General features: G+C 44.7%; 1 protein-coding gene across 1 annotated transcript; it reads right to left on the reverse strand.

Annotated features, from left to right (window-relative positions):
* Positions 1-101: 101 nt before the first annotated feature.
* Positions 102-19,289, reverse strand: DLST (dihydrolipoamide S-succinyltransferase). The gene is made up of 15 exons (XM_043920832.1): positions 19,158-19,289; positions 18,530-18,563; positions 15,451-15,499; positions 12,637-12,692; positions 12,437-12,511; positions 12,141-12,196; positions 11,527-11,638; positions 9,882-10,037; positions 9,436-9,512; positions 8,462-8,559; positions 5,100-5,230; positions 3,605-3,678; positions 3,217-3,300; positions 2,659-2,826; positions 102-1,668 (listed from the first exon to the last, which is right to left on the reverse strand). The coding sequence occupies exons 1-15, from the start codon at positions 19,218-19,220 to the stop codon at positions 1,534-1,536; spliced, it is 1,368 nt and encodes a 455-aa protein (XP_043776767.1). The 5' UTR covers positions 19,221-19,289; the 3' UTR covers positions 102-1,533.
* Between the last annotated feature and the right edge of the window lie 6,369 nt (positions 19,290-25,658).

Raw genomic sequence — 25,658 nt, forward strand, 5'->3', positions numbered from 1 at the left:
TAAATGTTGGCATTTGAAGGGCCTCAAGCAGGGTGGAACAAGTTTTTCTTCATCAGGACAACCTCAGTAACCAAAAGAAGTACAGAAGCAGGAACACTCTCTGCGAACATTTGCCCTTTAATTTGCATTTAAAATCGGATTCTTTAAATACTGAGTTACAAGTTCTGAATAGTGAAGACAGTAGCTGCTGCAGGCACTCAGCACTGGCTCCCACCCCTCCCCCACCCAGCCCCCAGGCCTTGCTTCTTCGCTCAAGATACCAATGGGCATTCCACGCTAAGTAAATGGCTCCGGCTTGTCAAGGGTCAGCAGCCTCAGGCCTGGATGCAGTTGGAATACAACGTGATGAAGCCCAGTAACCTTCCTGACAAGATGTGTGCATTTAACCATGCTCCAAAGAATTCCAATGTCGGTGCCCAGACCCAAGGCAGTACCTCAGAGGTGACACTGGCCTTTTCCCCACTGTGTACAAGCATCTTGGGCAGGTTTCCATCCTCCACCAGACCTGTGTTCTATAGAGGAAGAGCTGAGGGTCCACTCCTGAAGGGCACTGACACAGGAAGGAACAGAACCGCCTCTGCAGCCCACAGGTTTATACCAACGGAATTGAAAAGCTCAAGACAATCTGAGCCAGTCCACAGGAAGTCACCTTCACGCCAGTCTCTACCAGGAGCCCGAGGCTGGGACACGCTCTGTCTCCCTGCCAAGAGGTGCTAGCATCTAAGTGAGAACAAGGTGGTAGAAATGGCTCCGAGCAGCCTGGAAAGGTCGGCACAACCACAGCTGTGTGTGCTTGCGCCAAAACGGGTCTTCCTGGTGCAGTTATGACGGAGAGTGTGAGGGCAGGCCCGGGTTCTGCTCCAGTCCTGTTTATGACACACGACCTCAGAACCTGCCTCCTCCCCTGCTCTGCCCCTCCAGATCCCCCAGCATGTGCTTCCTGGGAGAGGTACACGAGGCAGCTCTTAGACAGTGACAGCTGAGAAGGCAGGCACCACCGAGGCAGAGCAGCACCCGCAGCCTGTGGTCAGCACCTCCTCACGGGGGGGGGGGGGGGGGGGGGGGGCGGGGAATTGAGCCAGGACGGCGCCGCCAGCACGGAGGCGGCTCCGAGCCTGGGAGGCAGAGCACCCTCCTCAGCATCTCTGGAGAACAGACGTTCAAAAGATAGAAACTTAATCACATGGTCCCCGGCAGTTTCCCTATAGTGTACTGGACAGGAAGAAAGCGAAATCATCTCTGTGGAGGGCTAATGGGAGGAAAGGCAGGAATAATAACAAGCATCCATTAAGGCTCTCTCTCTCCCTCAAGCCTAAGGAAATCAGATATTTGAGTGTAGGAGAGGGTGCAGAGGGAGAGAGCCTGGCAGGAACACCAAGAGAGACCTGTGACTGCTGGTTACATAGTGCCCTGGTTTCCTTGCTTGAGGCCAACAGCATGTGCCGGTCACCAGGCTGACCTGGGGCCTGTGAGGGGACAGGGAGAAGACTGGTTTTCAGTTCCTGCATGGTTGTGTGGGGCACAGGCTTCCTCCTAAAGGTCCAGTAGGAGGACTCTGGGATCCTCTACCGCTGCCTTGATTTTGCGGAGGAAAGTCACAGCCTCTCTGCCGTCGATCAGCCGGTGATCATACGTCAGGGCCACGTACATCATGGGCCGCACCTCCACCTACAGAGAAGAGAGGCCGACAGGTTTGTCTGCAGTGGGGCAGAGAAAGCCCTGATGAAGCGGGGAGATGACTAAGCACAGCCCACAGGTAAGTCCCCAGGTCCAGAGACTTTCCTACTTTGCTTTGTTGCTTCTAGATACAATGTGTTCAAAGACCAAGCCAGACCCTGAGCGCAAAGCTCCCACACTCAAAAACAAAAAGCTTAACCCAAGGAAACAGGAGTCTCCTTACAACTGTCTTTAAATAAAAACCATGCTCTGCCCTCTCACGTGTCTGCCATCTACAAGGAAAAGTTCCTCTTCAATTTTGGCTACCTGCAGTTTTTTCTTTAAAGATATAATAATAATTTTTTTTTAACTTGGGGTCCACAAATTCTCTGAACCTCTATGCAAGGTTGGGTATATGAGCATTTTCAGCAGATATCTACAATTTTTGGATTCAAGGAGTTAGGGACTTCAAAAGGTTCTAAACACAGGGGTCCCACAAAACATTTTCCTACCAACATATCTTGCGAGGCCAGCTCAAGACCCTCCGACCTCATTCCCTGACTCCCAGAAAAGCTCTAAGCATCGTCACTACAACCGGGCAGGCTGACAGCAGCTCTGCACTGCTGTCCCCCACTTCCCAAGGCAAGGACCACGCCTTCAATGGTACCCCCACACTCCCTAGAGAAGGAAGCCTGTTGACTAGTCCCAGATGAAGGAGCAAGCTTTCTCAGCTCGATGGTGCTCAAACCTTAATGTGCCTCAGAAGCACCTGTACTCTCTGCTTCACTAGGTCTGGGAATGGGCCAAGAGTTTGCATTTCCAACAAGTTCCCAGGTGCTGCTGTTCCACACACAATTTGAGAACCAATGCCTTAGCTATTAATTAGAAATGAAGAGATTCAACTTAGGCCTGAAATTACAGCGAATCTTTAACGAGCATTTAGTTAAGACTTCCCTCACCTCTTCACGTAGCTGCTGGGACATTAACGGTGATGGTTCCTACCTTGCCTCCCACAACCACTGGCCTATCAACGATGGCATGCATGCCTAGGATGGCAGACTGAGGGGGGTTGATGATGGGCGTTCCAAAGAGCGAGCCGAAAACACCTCCATTGCTGATGGTAAAAGTACCACCATCCATATCTTCAATGGCAAGTTCATTCTTCCGGGCCTAAAAACAGATTTTATAATTGAAAGGTAATGTCAACCCAGCTTCCTCCACCTAAAGGAAGTCCAGAAGGCTCACATCTGAGATCAATGGTCCAAGTTCTAGCTTTAACTGAGATGCCTGTGACTAGTTACAGGCTGGAGGAAAGGACTCTGGACCCTCCCTTTTCCGAGCAGGTTTACCCGGATGAGATGAAATCTTCACTCACAAGAGCACCATAAGCTCCACCAGAGCTGTACTTCGGCTCTTGCTCGTGACTGATGCTCTCAGGGCCACGTCCTCTTTCCACAGCAAAGGGAGGCCCCAGCTCCCTGAGCATCGCTCACTGCCCAGCCTCCCCAGGCTCTCTTCCCTGACCTGCCCCTGCAGCTCACACACACCCTTCCATCTTACCTTCTCTCCCAGTTCACTGATGGTTCGCTCAATATCGGCGTAATTCATCGTTTCCACATTCCTGATGACGGGAACGACCAGACCCTGATGAGAGTAAAAAGCTCTTTTCAGGTGTAAATTAACAGTACCCTTTATAGTTACAACTCTCTTGATTCAAGCCAAAGGTCGCCCCACCCCAGAGTATCTTAATTACTCAACGTGATTAATGTAGTCTAAAATATTTAGACTTGCAAAAGATAAAATAATGTGGTATGGTCAAAAACAGGTTTATTCTTCAAACAACTCCCTTCTAGACAAATGAATACAGAAAAAAGTCTCTCAAGAGGTCTGCTTCTTCAAATGGGTAAGAGTCAAAGACCAGAGATCCCCACTTCTTGCTCCAACATACCCGAGGGGTGGCCACCGCAACGCTGATGTCAATATAATCCCTATACACCACCTCTTTGGTTGCATCGTCAATCACTATGAAAGAGAAAACACGCATTACATAGAACTCCCCAGGCCGAGGCTAGTGAGGAAACATTTGCATTAGTACAGTAAAAATCCGAGATGCTTCGTACGGTGTGGACTGACCAGCCAGTACAAAAACCACCGCATTACAAGTGGCAGCCGGCACTCTTACTCCCAAGCCAACCAATCATAACTTCTCCCAAGTGTCCTGACTAAGCTTGAGCACAGGAGCATCCGTCTCCTCGGCAGCCCTGAGAAGGATCGGTACACGGGCTAACACAGGGTAAGTATGTGCCCAAGTTCTCGCTCACCAGCTCTACTCCAGCCCTCCCTCAGCTAATGGCAGGTTTAAAAGTGCCCCCCAGAAAGGGCAAGTTAGTAAAGGAAGTGGATGTGGGGGGATGTTGCTCATTCTGCTGCTCACTCCCAACAAGGAGCAAGGGAAGCCTCTTTCCAGAAGACTCGGTAGGAAGCGGTGTGGTCTGTCTTTAATATGCTACCCTGAGAGAGCAAACCAGTAGCTAAGAATTAAAGTCTGGTGCTCATGAGAAAATACAGGCTTGAGAATCTTTTCCATAGGAATTCTATGTTGTTTTGTAGATAGGATACCCCGGAAAAGCATATAAAGTGAGAAGGAGGCCAAGGGAACTCTGAGAAATGCCTACATGTATGGGCAGGCAGAAGAGATGCAGAGAATCATCAGGAAGCATAAGAATGGAAGAAGTAAAGAGGTTTCACATTTGGATGAAACAAAGTCCTTCCCCTACCTGAGGGCACACCACTTGGCAAAAGGGATTAGGACTTCTATTTCTAGACCTTTCAGGACCCTGCACTGCTGAGGGTTGCAAAAGTGCCCAATGTCCTCTCTCTAATCTTCCAAGGACACAGAGAATTGTCTCAGTGGAGAAGAGAACTGCTTGTTAGGTCAACATTTCAACGATGCAGGCGAGCAAAAAGTAAGGAAAATGAGCACCAAGCCCACAGAAGAGGGGCCAAGCCCAAGGCCTTCCAGTGAAGTCCACTGGCCAGAAATCAAAGGTCACCATGGAGCTATGCCAAGTACAGAAGTCGGGTCCCAAGATAACAGGGCTTGTGGGAGGGTGGGCAGCAGCCACAACATGAGTTTCCACACTGACATGAGAAGCTTGGAGAAATGGACTGGCTCAGAACCACTTGTCGCCAGAGCAGCTGCCAAACTTTGCACTGGGAAGGGAACCTGTTCTGTCCGGCTGGTAGGGAAGAAGCACTCGTGATGCCCATTCAGGAAGGTCAGTCCAGAAATCCCTAGAAAAGGTACTCAAGTTCTCACACATCTGAAATAAGACGCCTCAGTCACAGGACCATCGTTTTTGTGTGCTGAGTGTGGGGGAGCATTTCTATATTTACACACATACCTCCAGGACCTCTGTTGATTCTGGCCACCACAAACTCACCTGCATTTACCACAGGCTGCTCCTGCAAGGCAAAGGCTGAGGCCTTCACAAATGCCGACATGAAGCCTAGTTTGAGGTTATGTTTCTTCAGAAAAGCATCTTTGTGCCGAGCCCGCATCTCCTGGATGTTACTGCAAGAACACATTACAAAACAAACTGACCATAAAAGAAACCTCAATTCTGACTTTCACACCGGTTTCTAACTCCAGGTATACAATTGGGTAAAGTTTTCCCTTTCTCTGGACCATCTAAGTTCAAGTTTTGAAATATTCCACTAGAGGGTAACACAATTACTTCATTCCTTTAAAAACCTGGATCCAAAGGAATCAGATCCACTCTGTGTAAGGGCGTTTTCATGCTCCACAAGTTAGAGATTTTGTGACAGACAAAATGAATGAGTTCATACAGCGCATCAACAGCCTCACCCTGGACAAGAAAGTGACTTCTAGCTACACTGAATTCATGAGCTATCTACCCTGAAGATAGTTTTTTCTTTTCTTAAAAGCATAAAGTCCACAAAATAAGCACCATTCTTTTTCTTTTTATTAAATAGGATTCCCTGGTGGTTCAGATGGTAAAGAATCTGCCTGCAATTCAGGAGACCCAAGTTCGATCCTTCAGTTGAGAAGATCCCCTGGATAAGGGCGTGACAACCCACTCCAGTAGTCTTGCCTGGAGAAGTCCATGGACAGAGGAGACTGGCAAGCTACAGTCCTTGGGGTCACAAAGAGTTGGACATGACTGAGCGACTAACTTTTTCATTAAATATTTCTTGTTTATTTTCAAAATACCACCAAACCTAACTATGACTTGTGACATTTCTAATAAATGAAAACCAAAAAAACCCCAAACCACACAGGTGCACGTTTCATTTGAGCAAAAGCAGTCTTGACTACCTATGGATGGATATAATCCAGTGTTGTGTTAGGCTCATGAGAAAGGCAGTATATTCAAGCATCTCCCAGAGTGAGCAATTCCATCTGCTTGGTTCCTTCAAATGGGCACTAACACCCACCACACATGGTGGTCAATGCAAGGCACCAAGACATAAAGATAACATACACAGTTCTTGCCCTTAAAATTAATTTAATGGACATAGTTTCCTTGGTATTTAGAAAAGTGACCATGTGTGGACCTAAGCTTTTTAAAGTATAAGCAGCAAGGCTACTGGGAAACCTTTGCAGTGTGACCATTCTTTGTTCTTTTGGGGCTGGTTTTTCACAAACATACAACAGATGTACTAGAATTAGCGGGAAATGGCTTTCCCATCATTTTGCTGCAGAAATCTCCGTATTTATGGGAAGACAGTTCCGTGATGAAAATCGAATTTAACTTTATCTCAGGCCCAAATGCTCAGTTTTCTCTTTCTCCCTGTAATGGCTTAATCTGACATTAGCACGAAAGATAAGATGGTATAACTTTAACTCCCCTCTTTAGACCTCTTGTTTTTTAAAACGGAAGTTTTCCTAGGGAGACTGATTGGGTTTAAAATGTTTGTTTTCCTGAGTCTAACTACATTTAGTGCTAGGATTACCACCCTAAAGACATTACTGGTTCCCAAGACACAAGAGCTGCAGAAGAGGGAAAGAGAAGCGATAAACATCTCTGCTCTCAAAACTGCCCAAATGCTATTGTCTGGTCATTAAGTAGTTTCTATTTCAGAGTTCTGTCCTTGGAGGCAGAGGCTGGGACAACAGGGGAGAGGAGGAGGTCTCAGAAAGGCCCCTTATGGGTTAGCTGATCAGCACAAGACCTAAAGGGCACTCAATCTAAACCAGATTACTGGCTGCAGAGGGACCCCCGGCCATCATTAAGTGACACCTCGATTAGCTGCTGAAAGGAGATCCAACGACTGTACTTACTTTCCAATCAAAGCTGTTGGGCCAACTGCATCTTTCAAGGCCACAAATATTTACATGTTTTGTCTTAAGGAATTGGGTAGAATTTCAAAATCCAATTCAATTTGTGTACAATTTGGCCCTAATGCACTGAAACATAAGCTGCAGCCTTTGTGATTCATTAGTCAAGGTCCTTCCCTACATCCTATGGATACAAGAGAAATCTTTGGCTTGGATGACGTCTAGTCTTTTGGGGAAGCTTCACAATAGAACAGATGATGTCCAGTGAATGGACCCCAGAACCCTACTCTGTGAACAGTGCTACAGCACGCTGTCCCTAAACCATCTCCCACTCCACACTTCCCAGACCCTTTCCAAAGAAAACCATTACCCTGGTGAAATGCAGAGTAGCAGACTAAGCACTTGGGATAAAAAGAAGCAACGAGATGACCTAAAGACTTGATGATTTTACTTCCTGTATTATATATGAACTCTTACCCTGGCCCTTAAAACATTCTGAAATTTCCTACACGTCTTCCTCACAGTGATTGTCTCTCAGATGTGCCCTGTACTTTCCTATCTGTGCCAGGTCCATATTGTTAACATCTTCTGCAATGACCTTTCTCCATTATGCCAAAATGTGAATCGTTAAGGCCCCTTAAAGATCTTTTTCTCCAGGAAGCCTTTCCTGACTCCTTCCTCCACCTCGAAAACAATCTCATTTTCTTCTCCACCTCACACTTTTTGTATGTTTCTCATACTTGTTTTTCTAGATTTTACTTTGCATTTATCCAACAAGATGGTAGCTCCAGGCTACAGGTTCTTTATCACTCATCTTTGCATCCCACCAAAATATAGTGTAATATCTTGTACACAGTAAGCAATCAAAAACCATCTGTTGACTCGTAACTACATTCTCTTCCCTACACCTGTAAACAAAGTCTTCAAGAAGAAAAGTGAGTCAACAATTAGCTTACTATAGAAAGGGGCATACTGAATCAGCCCCTTTGGTTAATATTCTGAGGTTTTTTTCTTTAAAAGCAAAACTTGCTTCCCATTTCGTTATCGAAGTTGAGAAAGGTGAAAGATATGAAAAGCCTATGCCTTTCTACCCACTCAATCCTGAGTCGCTTAGGAACACACATAAGCAGCAGTCACAGTGAGAAAGAAGCAGGGTATGGCCCCCTGACTCTGGGCATGGTGTCAAATGATTCTCCATCCTGAAGGGGAGCCTTGTTGGCCTGGCTCCCCTATCTCTACTTGTTAACAGTGGTCATTAGAGTTTAAGACTATTACCAGCCTCATTTATCAGAAATCACAAGATTCAGGTATAAATCTACAAGGCTAAGTTTTTTAAATCACAGAGGAGGCAGGCATAGTATTAGGAAAGTCAGTCAGAGAATGAAACCAGTGGGTCAAGAAATAGTGCAAAGAAGTACTTCTTTCCTGTTAAGTTAGTTTTGGGCAAGTTCAAGAGTTTTGCAAGAAAAAGAGCACAGGGAGGAGGAGGACTAGAGCTCTCACCTCATGTCAATCTCATTGAAAGTGGTGAGCATCGCACAGGTGTTCTGAGCCTCCTTCAGACGCTGAGCGATGCGCTGCCGCATCCTGTTCATTTTCTCCTGAAAGGGAGAGTGGGACAAGTGTTGCCAACCTGGTGTCTTTGGGCCTAGCCCTCCCACTTAGTCTGCAGGAGCATGGGCGTGCTAGGAGGGGATAATTAAGGACCGTAGTATCTAAATACAGGAAGAGATCCAGGCTCCCTCTTTCCTGTGGTGGCTTGCTCCTCTGAGCGAGAACAAGGAAACACAGACAAAAACTACTCACTCGGATGTGCCCTGAAGTCTGATGAAGAATAGAGGCCCAGGAAATGGTTTGGTTTATAAACCAAAACCAAGTTATGGAAAGGAAGAGTGTGGTGTAGGGCGAGCCAGCCCAAGAGTCATTATAGACAAGGCAATTTCTGGTGATAAAGAGTTGCATGAGAACAGCTACTTGTGGAATGGAAACTCAGAAGCAACACATTTTTCAGGCTGTCGTATTTTTAGGAGGTATTCTCAGGCAGAGGAACCCACATTCTTGACCATATTTCCTTGAGGTTTTATGCCTGCCCCTAACTGCCACTGGGCAGACCTCAGCTAAGCATCCCGGAAGAACAGCAATAGAGCTCACTAAACCACCTCTCTGAAGTGTGGGAGGGAGAAGAAGCGTTACTAGGCTACCATCGTCTGCATATACCTTTCTCACCCACAGCACTTCAGTGGTAGCATGGCAGAGTGGGAAAAAAACCAATGGACAAGTGTTCAGAAGACCTCCATTTCTAGTCTTATCATTTGACAGTCATGTGAATGAACAAGTCACTTCCTAAACTGAATTTCCTTGCGAGGCCAAGGGAATCAGCTGCCGGCCACTCAAAGGCAGACAGGGCATACCCATATTTTATTAATCTCAACACTGCTCCTCGGCTTCATTCTTGGAAGTGGTCCTTAGAGGCTTACCCGATGTTCTGAACGCAGACCTATACCAGCTCCTGCCTCAGCTCTTGGAGGGGCAGCAGTGGGTTTTACAGCAGACACTGTAAATGAAGAGAGGGTACACTGAATCAGAAAATGAGAAACATTTACTTGAATATATGCCCATGCTTTCACACTGCACTTGTCACTTAATCTTCAAGGTATTCTGAGATATATTAGTATCATTCCTACTTCACAAATGAACAATCTGGTCAGAGAAGTTAAATAACTAGTCTAAGGTCACACAGCTATACACAGGAAGCTGCGATGCAAACTCAGGTCTTCTGATACAAAGTCTAGAGTTTCTTCTACAACACAGCCAATGAAGCCTGTCCAGAGCCATAATTAGTCTTAGACTTTGCCCCCTGAGGGAACATGGCATTAGATGAGATGTTCTGCCGTAAAAACACATGTGGGAGGCAGAGGCTTACCTGGCTTGCTAGTGAGCGGCTGTGAGGGTGAGGGCACAGGTGGCATCTGGGTGGGTACAGATGCTGCGGGGGGAGGAGGAACTGCAGACACTGCGGGTTCTGCTTTTGGGGCTGCAGCAGCAGGGGCTGCGGCTGGCTTGGCCTTAGCAGGAGCAGCTGGAAAACACGAAAAATAGATGCCATTGGCACTATGTGGAACGGAAAGCAACCAAACTGCAGATACTAAGTAGAATTTAACAGCAAAAGCTCTCTCTCTCATCAATTAACAAATGCTTCCTGAGTACCTGCTATACGTGTAAGGCTATGATACACACAGAGTGATTTAAAGCACTGTTCTTTCCCCAGGACTCCTAGATGTCCTACGTTAGATAACTGACTGAATTCAGCTGCCTTCCTGATTGCATAAATATCTATTAGTCATCAAGTTCAGCCAATACTTTCAAAGCACCTAAGTCAATGGTAATAGACTTCAAAGCAAAAGAAACCCAGCAATTTAACTTGTTGAAACACACAAATAAAAGAAACAACTTTCCAGTTACAGTAATACTGATTGTCTCCTGTGTCTCCTATTTTAACATTACATGTGGAAGAACTCTCTTAACTATTAAAAAATAAACGCTTAAATAATCAAGGACACATTTAGACTTTAGAGTTCAAAGCATTTTATCTAGAGTAACTCTCAGAAACTAATGAGGTGGTCAAGCAATGAAATTCACAACTTCAAATATTTTTTTATTTTACCCATTTGGATATCACCATCTGGGTTTATATTTAAATCAGAAGAACATCCTCTAAGAAATGGTCAGAAGATGAAATTCTCCAACTAGAAGAATCAATCTTATTCCCTAGTCTTCCACTGTATGTGCATTCCATTCTTGGCTTCTGATCTTATCCTGATCGAACATAATGATGCCATCTACCATCTTTCTGCTTAACTATCTTAACCATGAAATAGACTTTAGTAGTTACAGCACTTAACTAAAAATCAAAAGTTTTCTTTCCTAATCACTGACTATAAGATCCAATATAAATTCATTTCCTTATTTCTCATTTCTTCCCAAGAAAAATTCAACCCTCCCTAAAAAATGTTGTGACAGAACAGATGTGAAAAAACTAGTCCAAAATTCTCCATAATAGACATGATGAAACACTGCTTCTTCTCACTTTAGAATAGCGGCTCCCAGCCCTGGCTATGTATCAGAATCACTTGGAGAGTGTTAAAGACAATAACAAAAACTATGATAGATAACCAGGATCTGAAAACCCCAAATTTAATATATCAGAATCCCTTGGCCTCAGAATCTGGGTATTTGTATTATTTTTAAAGTCCCCATGTGACTCTGCTGCCAGGGTGGGGGGAGGGGACAGGAAAAAAAACATTATCTCTAAAATCTTCTTCCTTCCTATTTAAGAAAAGGTCAAGCACCAGAAAGAACACTATTGTGAGATTTATTTTCTTAATACCCTTTCTTCTAAAATTTGACATTTAAAGTTCCCACTATATATATATCTCCTCTTACTGCCTCATTAAAGGCAGTGGGAGTGCAAAATGGTATTTGATGTATCAAGGAATTAGTATATTATGCTCAGCCCCAATTCCAAGGGGGAACACTGGAGACCTTGACAACCAGGAGAACTTCTTTACCGCCAGTTTTCCTGAGTGTGAAAAGAGGAGTGCCTCCTTCTACTTTTCCCCCATCAGGTACCAAAAGAGCTTCAATCACGCCATTTGCTGGTGATGGAACCTGCACAGAGGTCTTCAAAAGGAAGACAGACAGAGAAAGAGTCCAAATTTTTACTCAGCATTAGAAAATTAATTATATAGAATCTCAAATGAGTCACAAGAGTTGCAACACAGATATACAAGACCCTGCATAAACATCAAGGCTACACTTTCAGAATAAGAGTAATCAATGCTACTGTGAAGATTCACCTTGTCTATCCTTTCTCAGAAACATTAAAGCAGGATTCAGTTAGTGTGTTTCCAAGTGATACATAAAAAACAACTGGAAACAGTTCATGTATACACACACAAAAGCTATAAAACTAAAGCTACTAAAGTACATAGTACATACACCTAGAACAATCTAAAACTAAACTTTAAGTATTTTTTTTTCTTTTTACTGAGCTATTCCAACAATTTTACAACTGAGGCAGCTAAAAATTATCTTCAAACAACAACTAAGCCCCTGTTCCTCTCATTAGGCTGAGAAACCAAGCGGAGACCATGGAAAGATGGCACCAATAGGGCAAGCCTACCTTGTCAGTTTCAATCTCACAAACCACTTCATCTTCTGCAACTGTGTCTCCAACAGCTGAAAAGACAGTCAAAGCCTACCTGTTAGGGGTGAGCAGTGGGTAACAAGAAAAGTAGCCATTAAATCCCCTTTGGCAGGTGTTACAGGACCCCTTTCCTACAGGCCACGGGAAAGTACACTGCATGTAAAGAAAAGGGTGGAGCCAGAGGTTCCACTGATTATCATGGAGGTGAGGGGAGTAAAGGGGACTTTTCAAAAGTATTTAAATTTAAGAAGTGAGAAGGCAGTAGATCTTACCTTTCTCCCACCTGACATCCCCCTCTGTGACAGATTCTGCAAATGCTGGGGTTTTGACTGTAATCACATCATCCTCTAGGAAAAGAGGGGGAAAAAAAATCACGCAGTCCATATTTCTCCTTTTTCTGCCATTAAATTCAATTGTTATTCTTCTCATTAAAATTCCATTCCTAAGAGCGGAGGGAGCTGAAGGTACTTACTGCACACAGCTGTAGTTCTAAAGAATCGAACGCTGAGGATATTACTGCTGCTAACGCTACAAAACAAACATGAAAATAAACTCCTTTAACAGGCGAATCACTCACAGTTTAGTCTAGATAAGGCATGACAGATCACCTTCCCTGTTTTTTATTTTTAATTAATCTTTATTGGAGCACAGTTGATTTCCAATGCTGTGTTGGTTTCTGCTGTACGGCAAAGTGAGTCAGTTATACAAACATCCACTCTTTTCTAGATTCTTTCACCTTCCCTTTAAACCAGTGATTCTTGACTAGCAGAGCCCATCACTGTGACCTGGGGAACTTTTTCAAAGCATACCTATCTAGGCCCCATTTCAGAGACCATGACTCAGCAGGTCTAGAGTAAAGCCTGAATGACCTGGGTGCCTTAAGTAGTAGGCCCTTGGGTGAGTGAAATGTGCTGCAGTGAAATGCCAGCTCTTCCAGAACAGACTTAACAGACTTACGTTTGCATCTCTGAAGAAAAAGACAGCATCTTGGTCCTTTGCGTAACCACAAAAGGACTCAGCTTCCTGATTAGGTTTTTTCTTAACTAAATCCAAGTAAGATAAAACTGTGTGCCTTCAGGGTACTTGCCACTATGCCAAGTAAAACAGAATTTCTGTCTATGTGATTACAGATTTAGATAAGACAGCAAGATGAAAGCAAAACAAGGTGTTATATGCAAAACAAACAAACAAACAAAAAACCCACTGAAAACTTCACAATCTCCCGTTCTCCTGCCAGAAGGCAGCACATCAGTCCACTCTGGACTCATTGAAGAGGAACCTCAAAAGAGCAAGTATTCTCTGATATGACACTAACTTGAAATAATGTAACCTGGAGAATGATATGACTTTGTATGCACAAAACCATGAACAGTGGTTACCACTGGAGAGTGGGAAATGTTGATATATAGCGTATCTGTGGTTATCTGCCACATACACACACATTTTAGAAGGGTGATTTGGACTGACGGGAACTTTCACTTTCTACACTTTCAGGACTATCTAAATATTCTACAACAAGCACCTTTACAATAAAAAGTGAAATAGATTTAAGTTGCCTTTGGTATGTTTAACTTCTATGTAAAACCAAGGGAAAATATGTGTTATTAAAAAAAATACAGAACACAAACTGTTCTGCATAAAAGTTTCCAACCATGTATAGGTACATGTTCATGGGCAAGAACTAACAGGTAATGTGTCAATGCAGACTGATCTCTGAGGACACCCAGAACCTGGCACACAGGCTATCTCTGGGAAGAGGAACGTAGTAGCACAGGAGAACAGGATAAAATCTTCTCACGGACACTCTTTTTACTTTTGAACCATGTAAATGTGTAACCTATTAAATAAAAACATAAAACCAAACATATTTTTACAATAAAAGATTTTTAAGTAAAACAGGTACCTTATTCACAGAAAAAAGACAATATACAATACAAAAACAGTTACTAGATTAGAGTAATTCCCTAATCTGTGATCCTCAACACTCTAAGTTTAGGAGTTTTTAAAATAATTTACTTTCAAATAGTTATTTGTTGTATTTATTGCATAGGATTTGTGGTCGCTCTAATTTTCATTTAAACTGTAGATAAGAAACACACTTTGACTCTCCCTAAATTATTTTTAATTTACTAAAGTATTAGATGTTAACAGTAGAAAACTTTAGAGCAAAAAGAACATTTACAATGGGACTATACCATACAATACAAAAGGAATAATTTTATAACCCGCTTTTTCCCACTTATAGAATGAACACATAACATAGCATAGCCTAACCAATCCACTGTTGTCTGGCCATTCTGAGAAACACAGGTACACTAGGAGCTCAGTACAGATCCCTAGAAATGGGATTGCTAGATCAAAAGGTACACATAGTTCAAAGACTCATGAATGCCAAATTGCCATTGTACTGCACAGTGAAGAAGGAGCAATCTGCTGACCCTTCATTTTGAAGATTCTACCTATAGAGAAAAATAGCTTGACAGCTGCTCAACAGGAAACTAAAGAGCGTCCTCTTACTACCACCCTGAAAATACTTGGAATGCAAAGTAGCATTAAGCAACGTTCACAAGCAGAAGTTAATGTGAAACACACATGGGTGGCCTCTCTCCAAATTTTGCATTATGCAATAGTAGCATTCATTCCCTCTACACTAGTCAAAGTCCCAGGACTTAAATGACTAGTCTCTTGCTTTTACTGTTTCTAAAATGCGTTAACTATGCAACCAAAAGTGAAAGAAAGTGAAGTCGCTCAGTCGTGTCCGACTCTTTGTGACCCCATGGATTGTAGTCTATCAGGTTTCTCCGTCCATGGGATTTTCTAGGCAAGAGTACTGGAGTGGGTTGCCATTCCCTTCTCCAAGGGATCTTCCCAACCCAGGGATAGAACCTGAGTCTCCCACATTGTAGGCAGATGTTTTTACCATCTGAGCCACCAGGGAAGTTGCATGCTCTTAATCTCCACAATAAATGTAACCTCCAGTCCTTCAGCTTCACTTCTATCCAACCAGAATATTTAGGAGCACCCTTCTATCTAGTCCCATAAAAAGAGGATTCCAGCCTCACTTTCATTATAATCTGAACGCCTGGTCCTGACACACTCCTGGTCCAATACTTCACATGGGGCTGAAGTTCAGGCTCACAACATAAATTAACATCAAGGTCACGTCAAGGGACTCAATATAACCAGCTTGATTACTAGGCTTGAAAGACAGGAAAGAAAGCAGATGGTCAAACTGGTGTCTTCAATACCCCGGGTCCACATATCTGTGCTCCCCAATGATACTTACACAGTCTTCCTGCTGTCAGGGTAACCTGGTCCCTGACATAAGGAGATCCCTGCAAGAAACAAAACAACTCTTAACCAACAACTCTTTATCTCATACAGGATACCTGCTGGGAATGGAGAAGAAGTTGTTTACCCCCTAACTCTGAGATAGAGCAGGATCAACAGCAGGCAATAATATAATCTATATCACAGAGTCCTGCCTCTTAAACTTTTCCACCATAGTAATTGTAATGGCAGAAAAGAACAGGTTATGTGCAACTGTGGGGAATGGGTTTGAGGAAGAAAGGGGAGAATTCTATAATCTTATTTATCTCAAAATTCATAAACTTTCATTATCCCTATATGTTTTCACGATAGAATGCCTCTATTTCCCAAGTTTTCAAATACAGTTGAAGCCTGAAAGAGACACATGAGAGCTTATCCTGTGACTACACACAGGCTAGTCAGAGAAGCAGTGGAACGTTTGGTGTGAGTTTGTTTCCCTGGTTACTTAAAATGCACTGAGCTGGAAGTCTTGTTGCCTTGAATCCCAACAACAAAGACTAGGCTCCTTCAGGCCCAAGGTCTTCAGCTTGCTCAAACTACTACACCTCCTCTCCGTTCACTGCCTCCCACTCTTGCCGAGACCTTCCCTTCTGGTCACACTTTAACAAGGTGAGAGCTTCTTTCTGCCCCACCAATTGTCCTTATTACTAATAACCGCACTGCTGCAACAGACAACTGCTCTATCTGCTTCACCAGATTATATTTTTTCATGTGTCTTGTTTTTTCAGATCAAAAACAGCTCTTTCTGAACCATGGGCGTAAGTAATACCAACTGGAAGACAATTCTCTCTTGTCCCAGCTTCCCACAAACATCCTCAAGGTTTCAGTTAAGTAAGTCACCTCTTGATGTCCAATAGCCAACGACTATAGTACAAATCCCAAACATAGCATGTATGAGCTTGCAGCCAGCAAGCAGCCCATACTGATTATTGGAATTCCAAGTCCACTTTAGAGTTTATCCTACAGCAAGTTTCATTTGTACAGTGCTTTAGAATTTATAAAAAGCTTTCACATAATGACCTCATTTTGATTTTCATCTCACACTCCCTGAAGTGGAATGACCATTGCCATTATTCTCATTTCATATATAAGTAGGGCTTTTGGAGGTTAAGTGGCTAGCCCAAGGAGAAGCCCTGAATCACAACACAAACGGCAAGAACAAGGCTCTTCCCACTGTCCTGCCAGTCTATAAAATGGAGAAAATGTTTACCGGCATTTTTCAAAATTCCAAGTTAAAGAGTTTATTACTGAGAGTCCCCTGTGAGCTAACACTGTGCTAGGTGCTTACGATCTCATGACTCTAAGGATAAAGTCCAAAAACTTTACACATTCCTGTCCAGCCCTTCCAGACAAGCTTCTTTTCCATTTCTATGACTGGTCATGTCTCCTCCTGTCTGAAAACTTAGCATAAGCAATTCCCTTTGCCTAGAATATCGTCCTCTTGGCCAACTCCTATATATTCGTCAAGACTTGGCATAAATGTCACTTCCTTGGGGAAGCCTTTACTGATGGTGCCACCTCACTCTCCACCCTCCCAAGCCTGGCTTTATCATCCCACCCTCTACTTCTCTTTCACAGTGATCACAATGTAATCATGTACTTATGTAATTAAGGGTACGTATGTACCCTCCTGGAGGGTAGCTGCTGCTGCTGCTGCTAAGTCACTTCAGTCGTGTCCGACTCTGTGCGACCCCATAGACTGCAGCCCACCAGGCTCCCCCGTCCCTGGATTCTACAGGCAAGAACACTGGAGTGGGTTGTCATTTCCTTCTCCAATGCATGACAGTGAAAAGTAAAAGTGAAGTCGCTCAGTCGTGTCCAACTCTTAGCGACCCCATGGACCACAGCCCACCAGGCTCCTCCATCCATGGGATTTTCCAGGCAAGAGTACTGGAGTGGGGTGCCATTGCCTTCTCCGCCTGGAGGGTAGACACCACCTCTATCCCTGCCACCTAGCATAGTGTCTGGCATATAGTGAGAATTCAACAAATAATCTATTCATTACGAGTAAATGATAATATGATGGGTTAGGAATTCAGGCTGAGGAGCAGACCTGGCTTGACCAATAGTTGGCAGAGAGACCTTGGTCAAGGCACTTAACCTCTCTTAGCCTTGAGTCATACATTCGTAAAATAGAGAAAATATTTATTTTACTGTTTCTTGATGAGTAACTGAAAAAAGGCACAGAAAGCACTCAGAACAATACTTGGCACATAGAATGCCCATAAGAAAATCAACTCATTCAATGAATATTTATGCCATGCATATAAAAAACTATTGGGATAAAAACCTGAATTCTTTCCACTCCTCTCTCTGCCATCTTCTATCTCATGCCACTCTCTCCCTCAACCAAAATGTTCTGGCCAAATCACCTCTTTTGCTAGTTCCAAAATATTGACAAGAGCTTTCCTTCCCCAGGGACTTTGCACATGCCATTCCCTTCCCTTCTCCTGCTCTTCATCTGGATGGCTCCTGTCACATCCTCTGGGTCACAGCTTCAGTGTCCAGCTTCATTTGTTTCCTTTTCAGCATTCATGATAGTCCATTCGTTAAGCAATTTACATATTGTCTTTCCCTAACTAGGCTGTAAGTTCCCGGAGGGTGAGAAACCGCCCCCGCCCCACCACTTCAGTGCTGTATCCCTTGTGAGTGCCTAGCAGCAGAGGTGCCTGACACTGAGTAGATACTGAGTAACTATGTGCTAAATGAACAAACGGCAGCTGTTACTAAATAGCATTTGGGGTGGCTTCCAGTGGCTAGGACTCGGCACTTTCAATCAATGCAGCGGAGGGGGGGCGGGGGGCGATCCCCGTTCCATCCCTGGTCGGGGAACTAGATTCCCAAATGCCTCAACTAAGACCCGGTGCAGCCAAATAAATCAGTAATTGTTTTAAAATAAATAAGAATCTTTTGTTTCGCTCCTCTCTCTCTCTCTGAACACGAGGCGGAGAAACACAGGCACCTGATTTCCTCACACGCGACTCTGCCCAGGAGGAGAGAACATTTTTAGGGGACGGCAAAAGGGCAGAACTTACCGGGCAGGGAACGTCTCCCTAGAGGGCAGTTCCCCTGTTGAGAAAGAAGACGTCGGTCACCCGAGACGAAAAGTGAGGAAAGAAACAGCTTTTTCAAGTACAGACTTAAAGCTGCCCCCGGGACTGCTGACAGGTGAACCTCAGGCCTCCTACCAAAGGCAAAGGCAACAGCAACAACGCGGGCGGGACGCCTGGCCTGCCAGACTATCTCAACCTTCCCCCACGGGAGTGATAACCCACTGGCTTTTTAACAGAGAAGAAAAGAGGTCCCCGGATCCAGTCGGGGGCTTCCGCGGCGCCTCCCCCCGAGCTCTAATAAGAGTCTGGTGCCCGGGCGGGCGCGGCTCTGGGCGGCTCCTCCGCCCGCGCGGACGGAGGGTGGGGTCCGGCAGGGGCCGCGGTGCCGGCGGCCGCGGGAAAGGCGCCCGGCCGCTGGGCTCCACAAGACGGCCGGGGAGGCGACAGCGGCTCCTGGCCTCCCAGCACCGCGGCGGCGGCCTCCGCGTCCCGGTGCCCTTGGTGCCCGGCCTGGCCGGCGCGCCACGCCCCTTGTCGTCCCCACCCTACCCCCGTCTGCCCGCCGGCGACTTTCTCACCCACCGGGGGTCCCGGCTCCGTCGGACCGTACCTTCTGGAAGGCGGAGAGCGAGCGGCTGAACGCCCGGGACGCGCAGCGGGACAGGGACAGCATCACGGCGGCGGAGCCGAGGGCGGGCGGACACCGGATATTGGGCCCGGCAGCAACCGGAAGCGGGGCAGGCCGCGGCACCCGCTGCGTGGGGAGGGGGGTGGGAAAGGTTGTCCGGACCGAACCACTGCCGGGCGGGACGGGGGGGTCCGCTGCAGCTCAGTCTGGGCCTCCGGAAGGCTCCTGAAACCTTCCGGCGACAGATCGCCCCGCCCCGGGGTCCCCTCTTCCCCGTATCTCCCCGCGGAGCGTTCGGATAAACTCGGCGCCCATCTCCCTTGGGACAACCCCCACCCCACCCAGGACACCGCGCCATTCTTCCCCCACATTCCCGGGGAAAAAAAAACAGAAGGCGGCGTGGGCTTCTTCCGACTCGGACCTTGGCTGACGTGCACGTGCGATCTTAACACTTCGTGTGGCCTTGGGCAGGTGACGTTGCTTCCCTAAGCCTCAGGTTCCTCAAAGATGGGGTGGGGGGGGGATCACTTTCCGGAACAAAGAAACGGAACACCGAGGAACCTCTAAAGGGCTCCCGTTGCCCTTTAACTGACCTGAAGATGTTCAACAAGCCGCCTTCTGCATCCTTATCTCCTCATCGTCCCTGCTCAAACTCTCTCCAGCCGAGCTGGTTGTTCCCCATACCTCTTGCGCGTTTTGGAGGCTGTTCATTTGTCATTCTACCTCTAGAAAATAAACTCCATGAGATTTAGGAACCTGGTCTATCTTGTTCACTTCTTGTATCTCCGGCCATTTATTAAAATTACAGTTTTTGTTGAAATATTATTGACTTGTAGCACTGTATAAATTTAAGAGCGTAACTTGATTTATGCATCTCATGAAGTGATTATCACAAAAAGTTTAGCGAGCATCATCTCAGCATTCAAAACACTAAGATCTTGTCAATCCATTCCCTTCACGTCATGGCAAATAGATGGGGGAAAAATGGAAACTGTGACAGACTTAATAAAGTCTCCAAAGTCACTGCAGACGGTGATTGCAGCCATGAAATTAAAAGACACTTGCTCCTTGGAAGAAAAGCGATGACAAACCTAGACAGCATATTGAAAAGCAGAGACATCGCTTTGAGGATCAAGGTCCATCTAGTTAATGCTATGGTTTTTCCAGGAGTCATGTACAGTTGTGGGAGTTGGACCATAAAGAGGGCTGAGGCTCTCCAATTGTGGTGCTGAAGAAGACTGTTGAGAGACCCTGGGACTGCAAGGAGATCAAACCAGTCAATCTTAAAGGAAATCAACGCCGAATATTCATTGGAATGACTGATGCTGAAGCTCCAATACTTCGGACACCTGGTGCGAAGAGCCGACTCATTGGGAAAGACCCTGATGCTGGAAAGATTAAGGGCAGGAGGAGAAGAGGGCAGCAGAGGATGAGATGGTTAGATAGCACCACTGACTCAATGGACATGAGTTTGAGCAAACTTCGGGAAATAGTGAAGGACAGGGAAGTCTGGTGCGCTGCAGTCCATGGTATCTCCAGGAGTCGGACATGACTTAGCAACTGAACAACAAATCATCTCATAGGTACAAAATCAAAGAAATTTTTTTAAAATGTTTTTCTTGTGATGAGAACTCTTAACAGTTATGCTCTTTAAAACATTCATATAAAAATAAATAAATAAAAGCAAAAGAAAAAAGATAAAAACATTCACATGTATTAATAACATACAACCTAATTTATCATGTTGTACATTACATCCCTAGTACCTACTTATAACTGGAAGTTTATATCTTCATCCAATTCCCCTTCTTCTGGTAACCCCAAGTCAGATTTCTTTCTCTATATGTTTGTTTGTTTCTGAAGTATAATGTATCCCCAGCACTTAGAACAGAGATTGTCATAGTTTAGATGTGCACTAAAAACTTCTGGGCTGAATTGGACTGCCCTGCTTCAAAGTGAAAGCACGTGGCACTCCCTCTATTCTTTAGCTCCCCCTCCCCTTAAAGCCCCAAGCTCCTGAGTATTCACTTTCATAGTTCACTTCCCTAATAGAAAAGGTGTTCTATAGGCTTCTGCTTGAATTAAGAATGAATGAATGAGCTGCTTGGTGCCTACTCATGTTGGTTTCTTTAGTTGAGTCCTCTTGCCTGGTCTTTAGGAACTTTCTGGTGCCTTCAATGACTCAAACCCTGAAAGCACTTCCACTGGAATTCTGGAGGGGTGAGCAGAAGCCCTAACTTGAAATAGAGAAAACGTCTTTGCCCTATCACTGCCCCGATCAAGTCCTCAGCATCCTTCACCTGGATTATTTTAAAAAGCTTCCTGAAAGGACCCAGGGGGCCACTCCCAAACTCTCTTAACTCATTCTCCACACCTGTGTCAAAGATGCCTTTGAAATGCAAATCTAATCCTGTCACTCCCCGGTGTAAAGTCCTTAGATTGCTTCTCCCTATCAGTGGGATAAAGTCCAAACTCTTCAGTTTCACCTGATAATCTGGCCTCTGGCTATACTTGCCCATCCCCATTCTCACAGGTGCTGAGCTTTAGTAGCTTTAGCTATTTCACTCCTTCTGAATCTTTGCCTGGGCTGTTCCTAACTCCTGTTCACCTAGGCATTCCTAATCATCCTCTAAATACCTTTTGAATCCCTTCCAATCCCATGTAGCAGAATTAACATATCTTTTCCATTTTTCCAAAGCATGTGCCTGTGTCTCTACATTGCATTGTAATGTCATTTTTACTTGTCTGTCTCCTCTACTGGGCAGAATAGCAGGAGGAGAGAGTTGACTCTGTTTTCCTGAATGCTCTGCACAGGATGCAGTCTCTGGTATTCCATAGGTACTCAATAAATACAAGTAGAATGAATACATACTGCCATGCTGACAACACTGATGGTTGCAGCTGAAGAATCCAAAAACAGTAATCAGGAGTCATGGCAATCTTCTGCAGGGGTAGCTGTTAATATTTCTTAATAGCTACTTAATTTTTGCAGTTTTCAATAATTAGTTTTTGAGATTCTCATTGACAGTTTAGAAGCTCAGGCCTGGACAATGTGGCAAAACATTTCTCCTGGAGTTTCAATCATCACCCAAGTTAATTAGATGTTACAGTATTAGATACCACACACATGTAGGAGTATACATGTGTGTGTACACACATGTGGTAACATGCAAAGTTTATCTCACAGGATAAAGGTTGAAACTAATTTTCTTGAAATTCTCATATGAGCTTCCATGGAGCACAAGGTCCAACACAATCAGCTTACACCTTCTTCTGTATTTAAAGCCTCCCAAGACACAGCATCATCTATTGGGACAGGAGTTGATGACTACAAGTTCATAAACTTGTGTTTATGGCAGGGGTCATAAAATTTTTAAATTTTTATGGTAAAATATATATTCAAAATGGCATATAAAATACATGTGTGTGATTTAAAGGAAAGGAATAAAAAGAATACCCATACTCACCATGCAACTTAAGAAATGACAAAGCCCTGTGTGACCCTCCTTGCTGGTCATCCCAGAGTTAACCCCCTGATATACTGGACTATATATATTAACCATCTCCTCATTTTCATCGCAGTTTCAGTATGCCTGTGTTCTAAACTGTACACATGTTTTTGGCCCTTCTTTAAACGAGGAAAAGATGTATTTACTTTCAAATTGTACAAGAAAAAATATGTATTTCTAGGGAGAATAAATGGCTCAGTTAATTAAAAATAAAATAAACACCACAGAGAGGACATGTGCATGCATGCTCAGTTGTGTCAGGTCTTTGCAATCGAACCTACGTCTCTCGCATCTCCTGTATCAGCAGGCGGATTCTTTACCACTGTGCCACTTGGAAAGTCCCACAAAGAGGGCAGCTCAGCCTAAATAATACACACAGACTTGTTTTTCTTTAACTGAAATCCTCCAGTATTCATAAGTGTGGCCTGAACTACACACTTACATCCTTTCTTACATTTTTCCTAATATTTACCAGATGGTAGATAGGGCTACAGCCTGGGGTCCATAGAGACTACATCCTACATTCTCTTTGTATTGCTCATGATACCCAGATTTCATCCATCTATCTCTTCATTCATTTGTAATTAAAAATAATGGATGGATAAGTACTCAGCAAATATCTAGACATTTTGGCCTATTTTTAAATGTAAAATAAATGGAATCACAGTACCTGTATCATTCTGTGGCTTAAGTCTTTCACTCAACATTATGTTTTGAGGACTTATCCATGTGAATTGAGCTTTAAGCTCATCGATTTTCATTGCTGTGTTTCACAGCATTCACTTTACTTCCCAAACTGAAGGAGAAGTTGCTAAAATTCAAGTGATGTTCGGGGGAAGTGATTTGGCCAGTGAGTTCTCCCCAGCTCTGCCAGAGAAGGGGGCTTTGGGCCCAGCAAATGACCTCCCCAATGGTTTCCAGACCTCTGCTGGAGGGAGAAGTCACATAGCTTTCCTGCAGACCTGAGATGCCATGTTTTTGGTGCTGGACTGGTTTCCGTATCCTCAAGACGAGGGACAGGGAGAAAGATGATCCCTTTGGTGCTGACTCCCTGGAGAATCTGGAAGCAGAGGTCAGGAGCGCTATGTAATGGGAGAAGCTGGATAATTCAGTCTCAAAATTTCAAGAGGCACTGTGGGTCCTTAGGCAACAGCAGAAGAGATGGCATTTCAAGAAGGTCCTCTCTGAGCTGGCTCTTCTGTGCATCTGAGTTGGGGTGGGAATGGGAGATGGCAGGGGGCAGCCAACCAGCTCCGCCCTCTATCTGCATATTCATCAGCGCCCCCCCCCCCCCAACACTGGTTGGCTGTGCTAGGCAGCCCCCACTGTCCCCAGTGCCTGCGGCTGCTTCTTCGGAGCTGGGTCTGTCAGATAGTGCCTTGCACTGAGAAGAGGTGGGAGGCTTCCCTCACCCAGCCACAGGCACCAGGCCTGCCTGGGGAGGAAGCAGGGAAACCAAAATCACTTCCTGACCATGGCTCTGTACCCAAGGCTGGTAAAGCGTGGGTTTCTCCAGCTCCTGGGGTGGTGAATCCCACCGGGCTGAAGAGCCCAGGACCAGAACTCCCCGAGGGCGTCTTCTCTGTGAGTAACACTGTCTCTTCCGTTTACCTTGCTCGAGCACTTTTTTGTATGACGATGGAATGCTTGCTATGAAAAATTTCAAATATGCAGAAAAGTGTAGAGAAAGGGTAACTATACCCATCTACACACCCCTCACCTAGATTAACCATTGTTCATATGTTGCTGTATTTGCTTCATCTCCTTTTGTTGACTGAAATACTTTTAAGTAAATCACAGACCGTGAAACTTTTCACTCCTGATACCTCATTCTCTAATACCCTGGAATGCATCTCCAAGCAGGTCTGTTTTTTTGTTTTTTTAAGATTTGTTGATGTGGAAGTCTTTATTGAATTTGTTACAACATTGCTTCTGCTTTATGGTTGGTTTTTTTGGCCCCGAGGCATGTGGGATCTTAGCTTCCCAACCAGGGATCAAACCCACACACCCTGCATTAGAAAGTGAAGTCTTAACCACCGGATCACCAGGAAAGTCCCTCCAAGCAGTTCTGAAGCTCTTCTTTCATTAGATTCTCAGACAGTCTTGAGTGAGGGGGTGATGATCATTCCTATTTTAGTGAAGCAGACAAGACAGAAAATGTGGCTTGAGGGCAAATGGCTGGGAGTGGAGCCCAGACCTACTGACTGTCAGCTCAGAGCACCCATCTCAGCCACAAGAAAGGGCCTCTCCCGCTGAGCTGTGTTGTTCTAGACAGCATGGCCACATGGCAGCCACTGTGTAACCTTGGGCATGCCGCTCCACCTCTCTGGGCTTCAGTGGACTCATCTGTAAAGCAAAGGCCTGACTTGATGTTCACGGATCGTCAGTGATGTTTTCACTGATTTTCAGAAAAGACAATGTAAAGAGTTTTGCTTTTTTTTTTTTTTAACAAAGCTAAATTTATTTGGATATTATGCCAGTCCTCTTTTTTTAAAATAGTGTGGTTTAAGATTCTTTTTTTTTTTAAGATCCTTTTTTTATGAAATAAAATGAGAATAGATTCAGTCTTTGTATGCTTATTTTTTGTGCCCTTATCTGCAAATAAAGTGTCAGCAACTCTCAAGCTGATCCTATTTTTTTAAATTTTATTAATGATTGAAATCTAAAATTCTGGAAACCACTCACTGTACCAGGGCATCCCTAAGTCCATTCCAGTGCTAAAGTGCCAAGGCTATGGGGCCTCCCAGACCCGCCCAAGGAGGAAAGGAAGCTTCAATTTAAGGAACACCTATTATCAGTGCTGGAGAGTGCAAGTTCAGGCACCGGGCATGTGTTAACACCTGCGATTCTCACTAGAAAATGGCATTGTTTGCAACACCATTTCACAGACAAAGAAACTAAGGGAGGAAAGAGGCAAAGTTAACTTGCATGAGCTGGTGAATCTGACCCAAGTCCAGCACCAGAAGACGATTCC

The sequence above is a fragment of the Cervus elaphus genome, chromosome 12 (assembly GCF_910594005.1).
Source record: "Cervus elaphus chromosome 12, mCerEla1.1, whole genome shotgun sequence".
Classification (NCBI taxonomy): Eukaryota; Metazoa; Chordata; class Mammalia; order Artiodactyla; family Cervidae; genus Cervus; species Cervus elaphus.

Coding starts and splice junctions, on each gene's coding strand:
- DLST (XM_043920832.1), bottom strand. CDS start 19,220: ATGCTGTCCCTGTCCCGCTGCGCGTCCCGGGCGTTCAGCCGCTCGCTC. Junction 12,693..15,450: donor CCTGACAGCAGGAAGACTGT/GTAAGTATCATT, acceptor TTTGTTTTGTAG/CGTTAGCAGCAGTAATATCC. Junction 12,512..12,636: donor TAGAACTACAGCTGTGTGCA/GTAAGTACCTTC, acceptor CTCTTTTCCTAG/AGGATGATGTGATTACAGTC.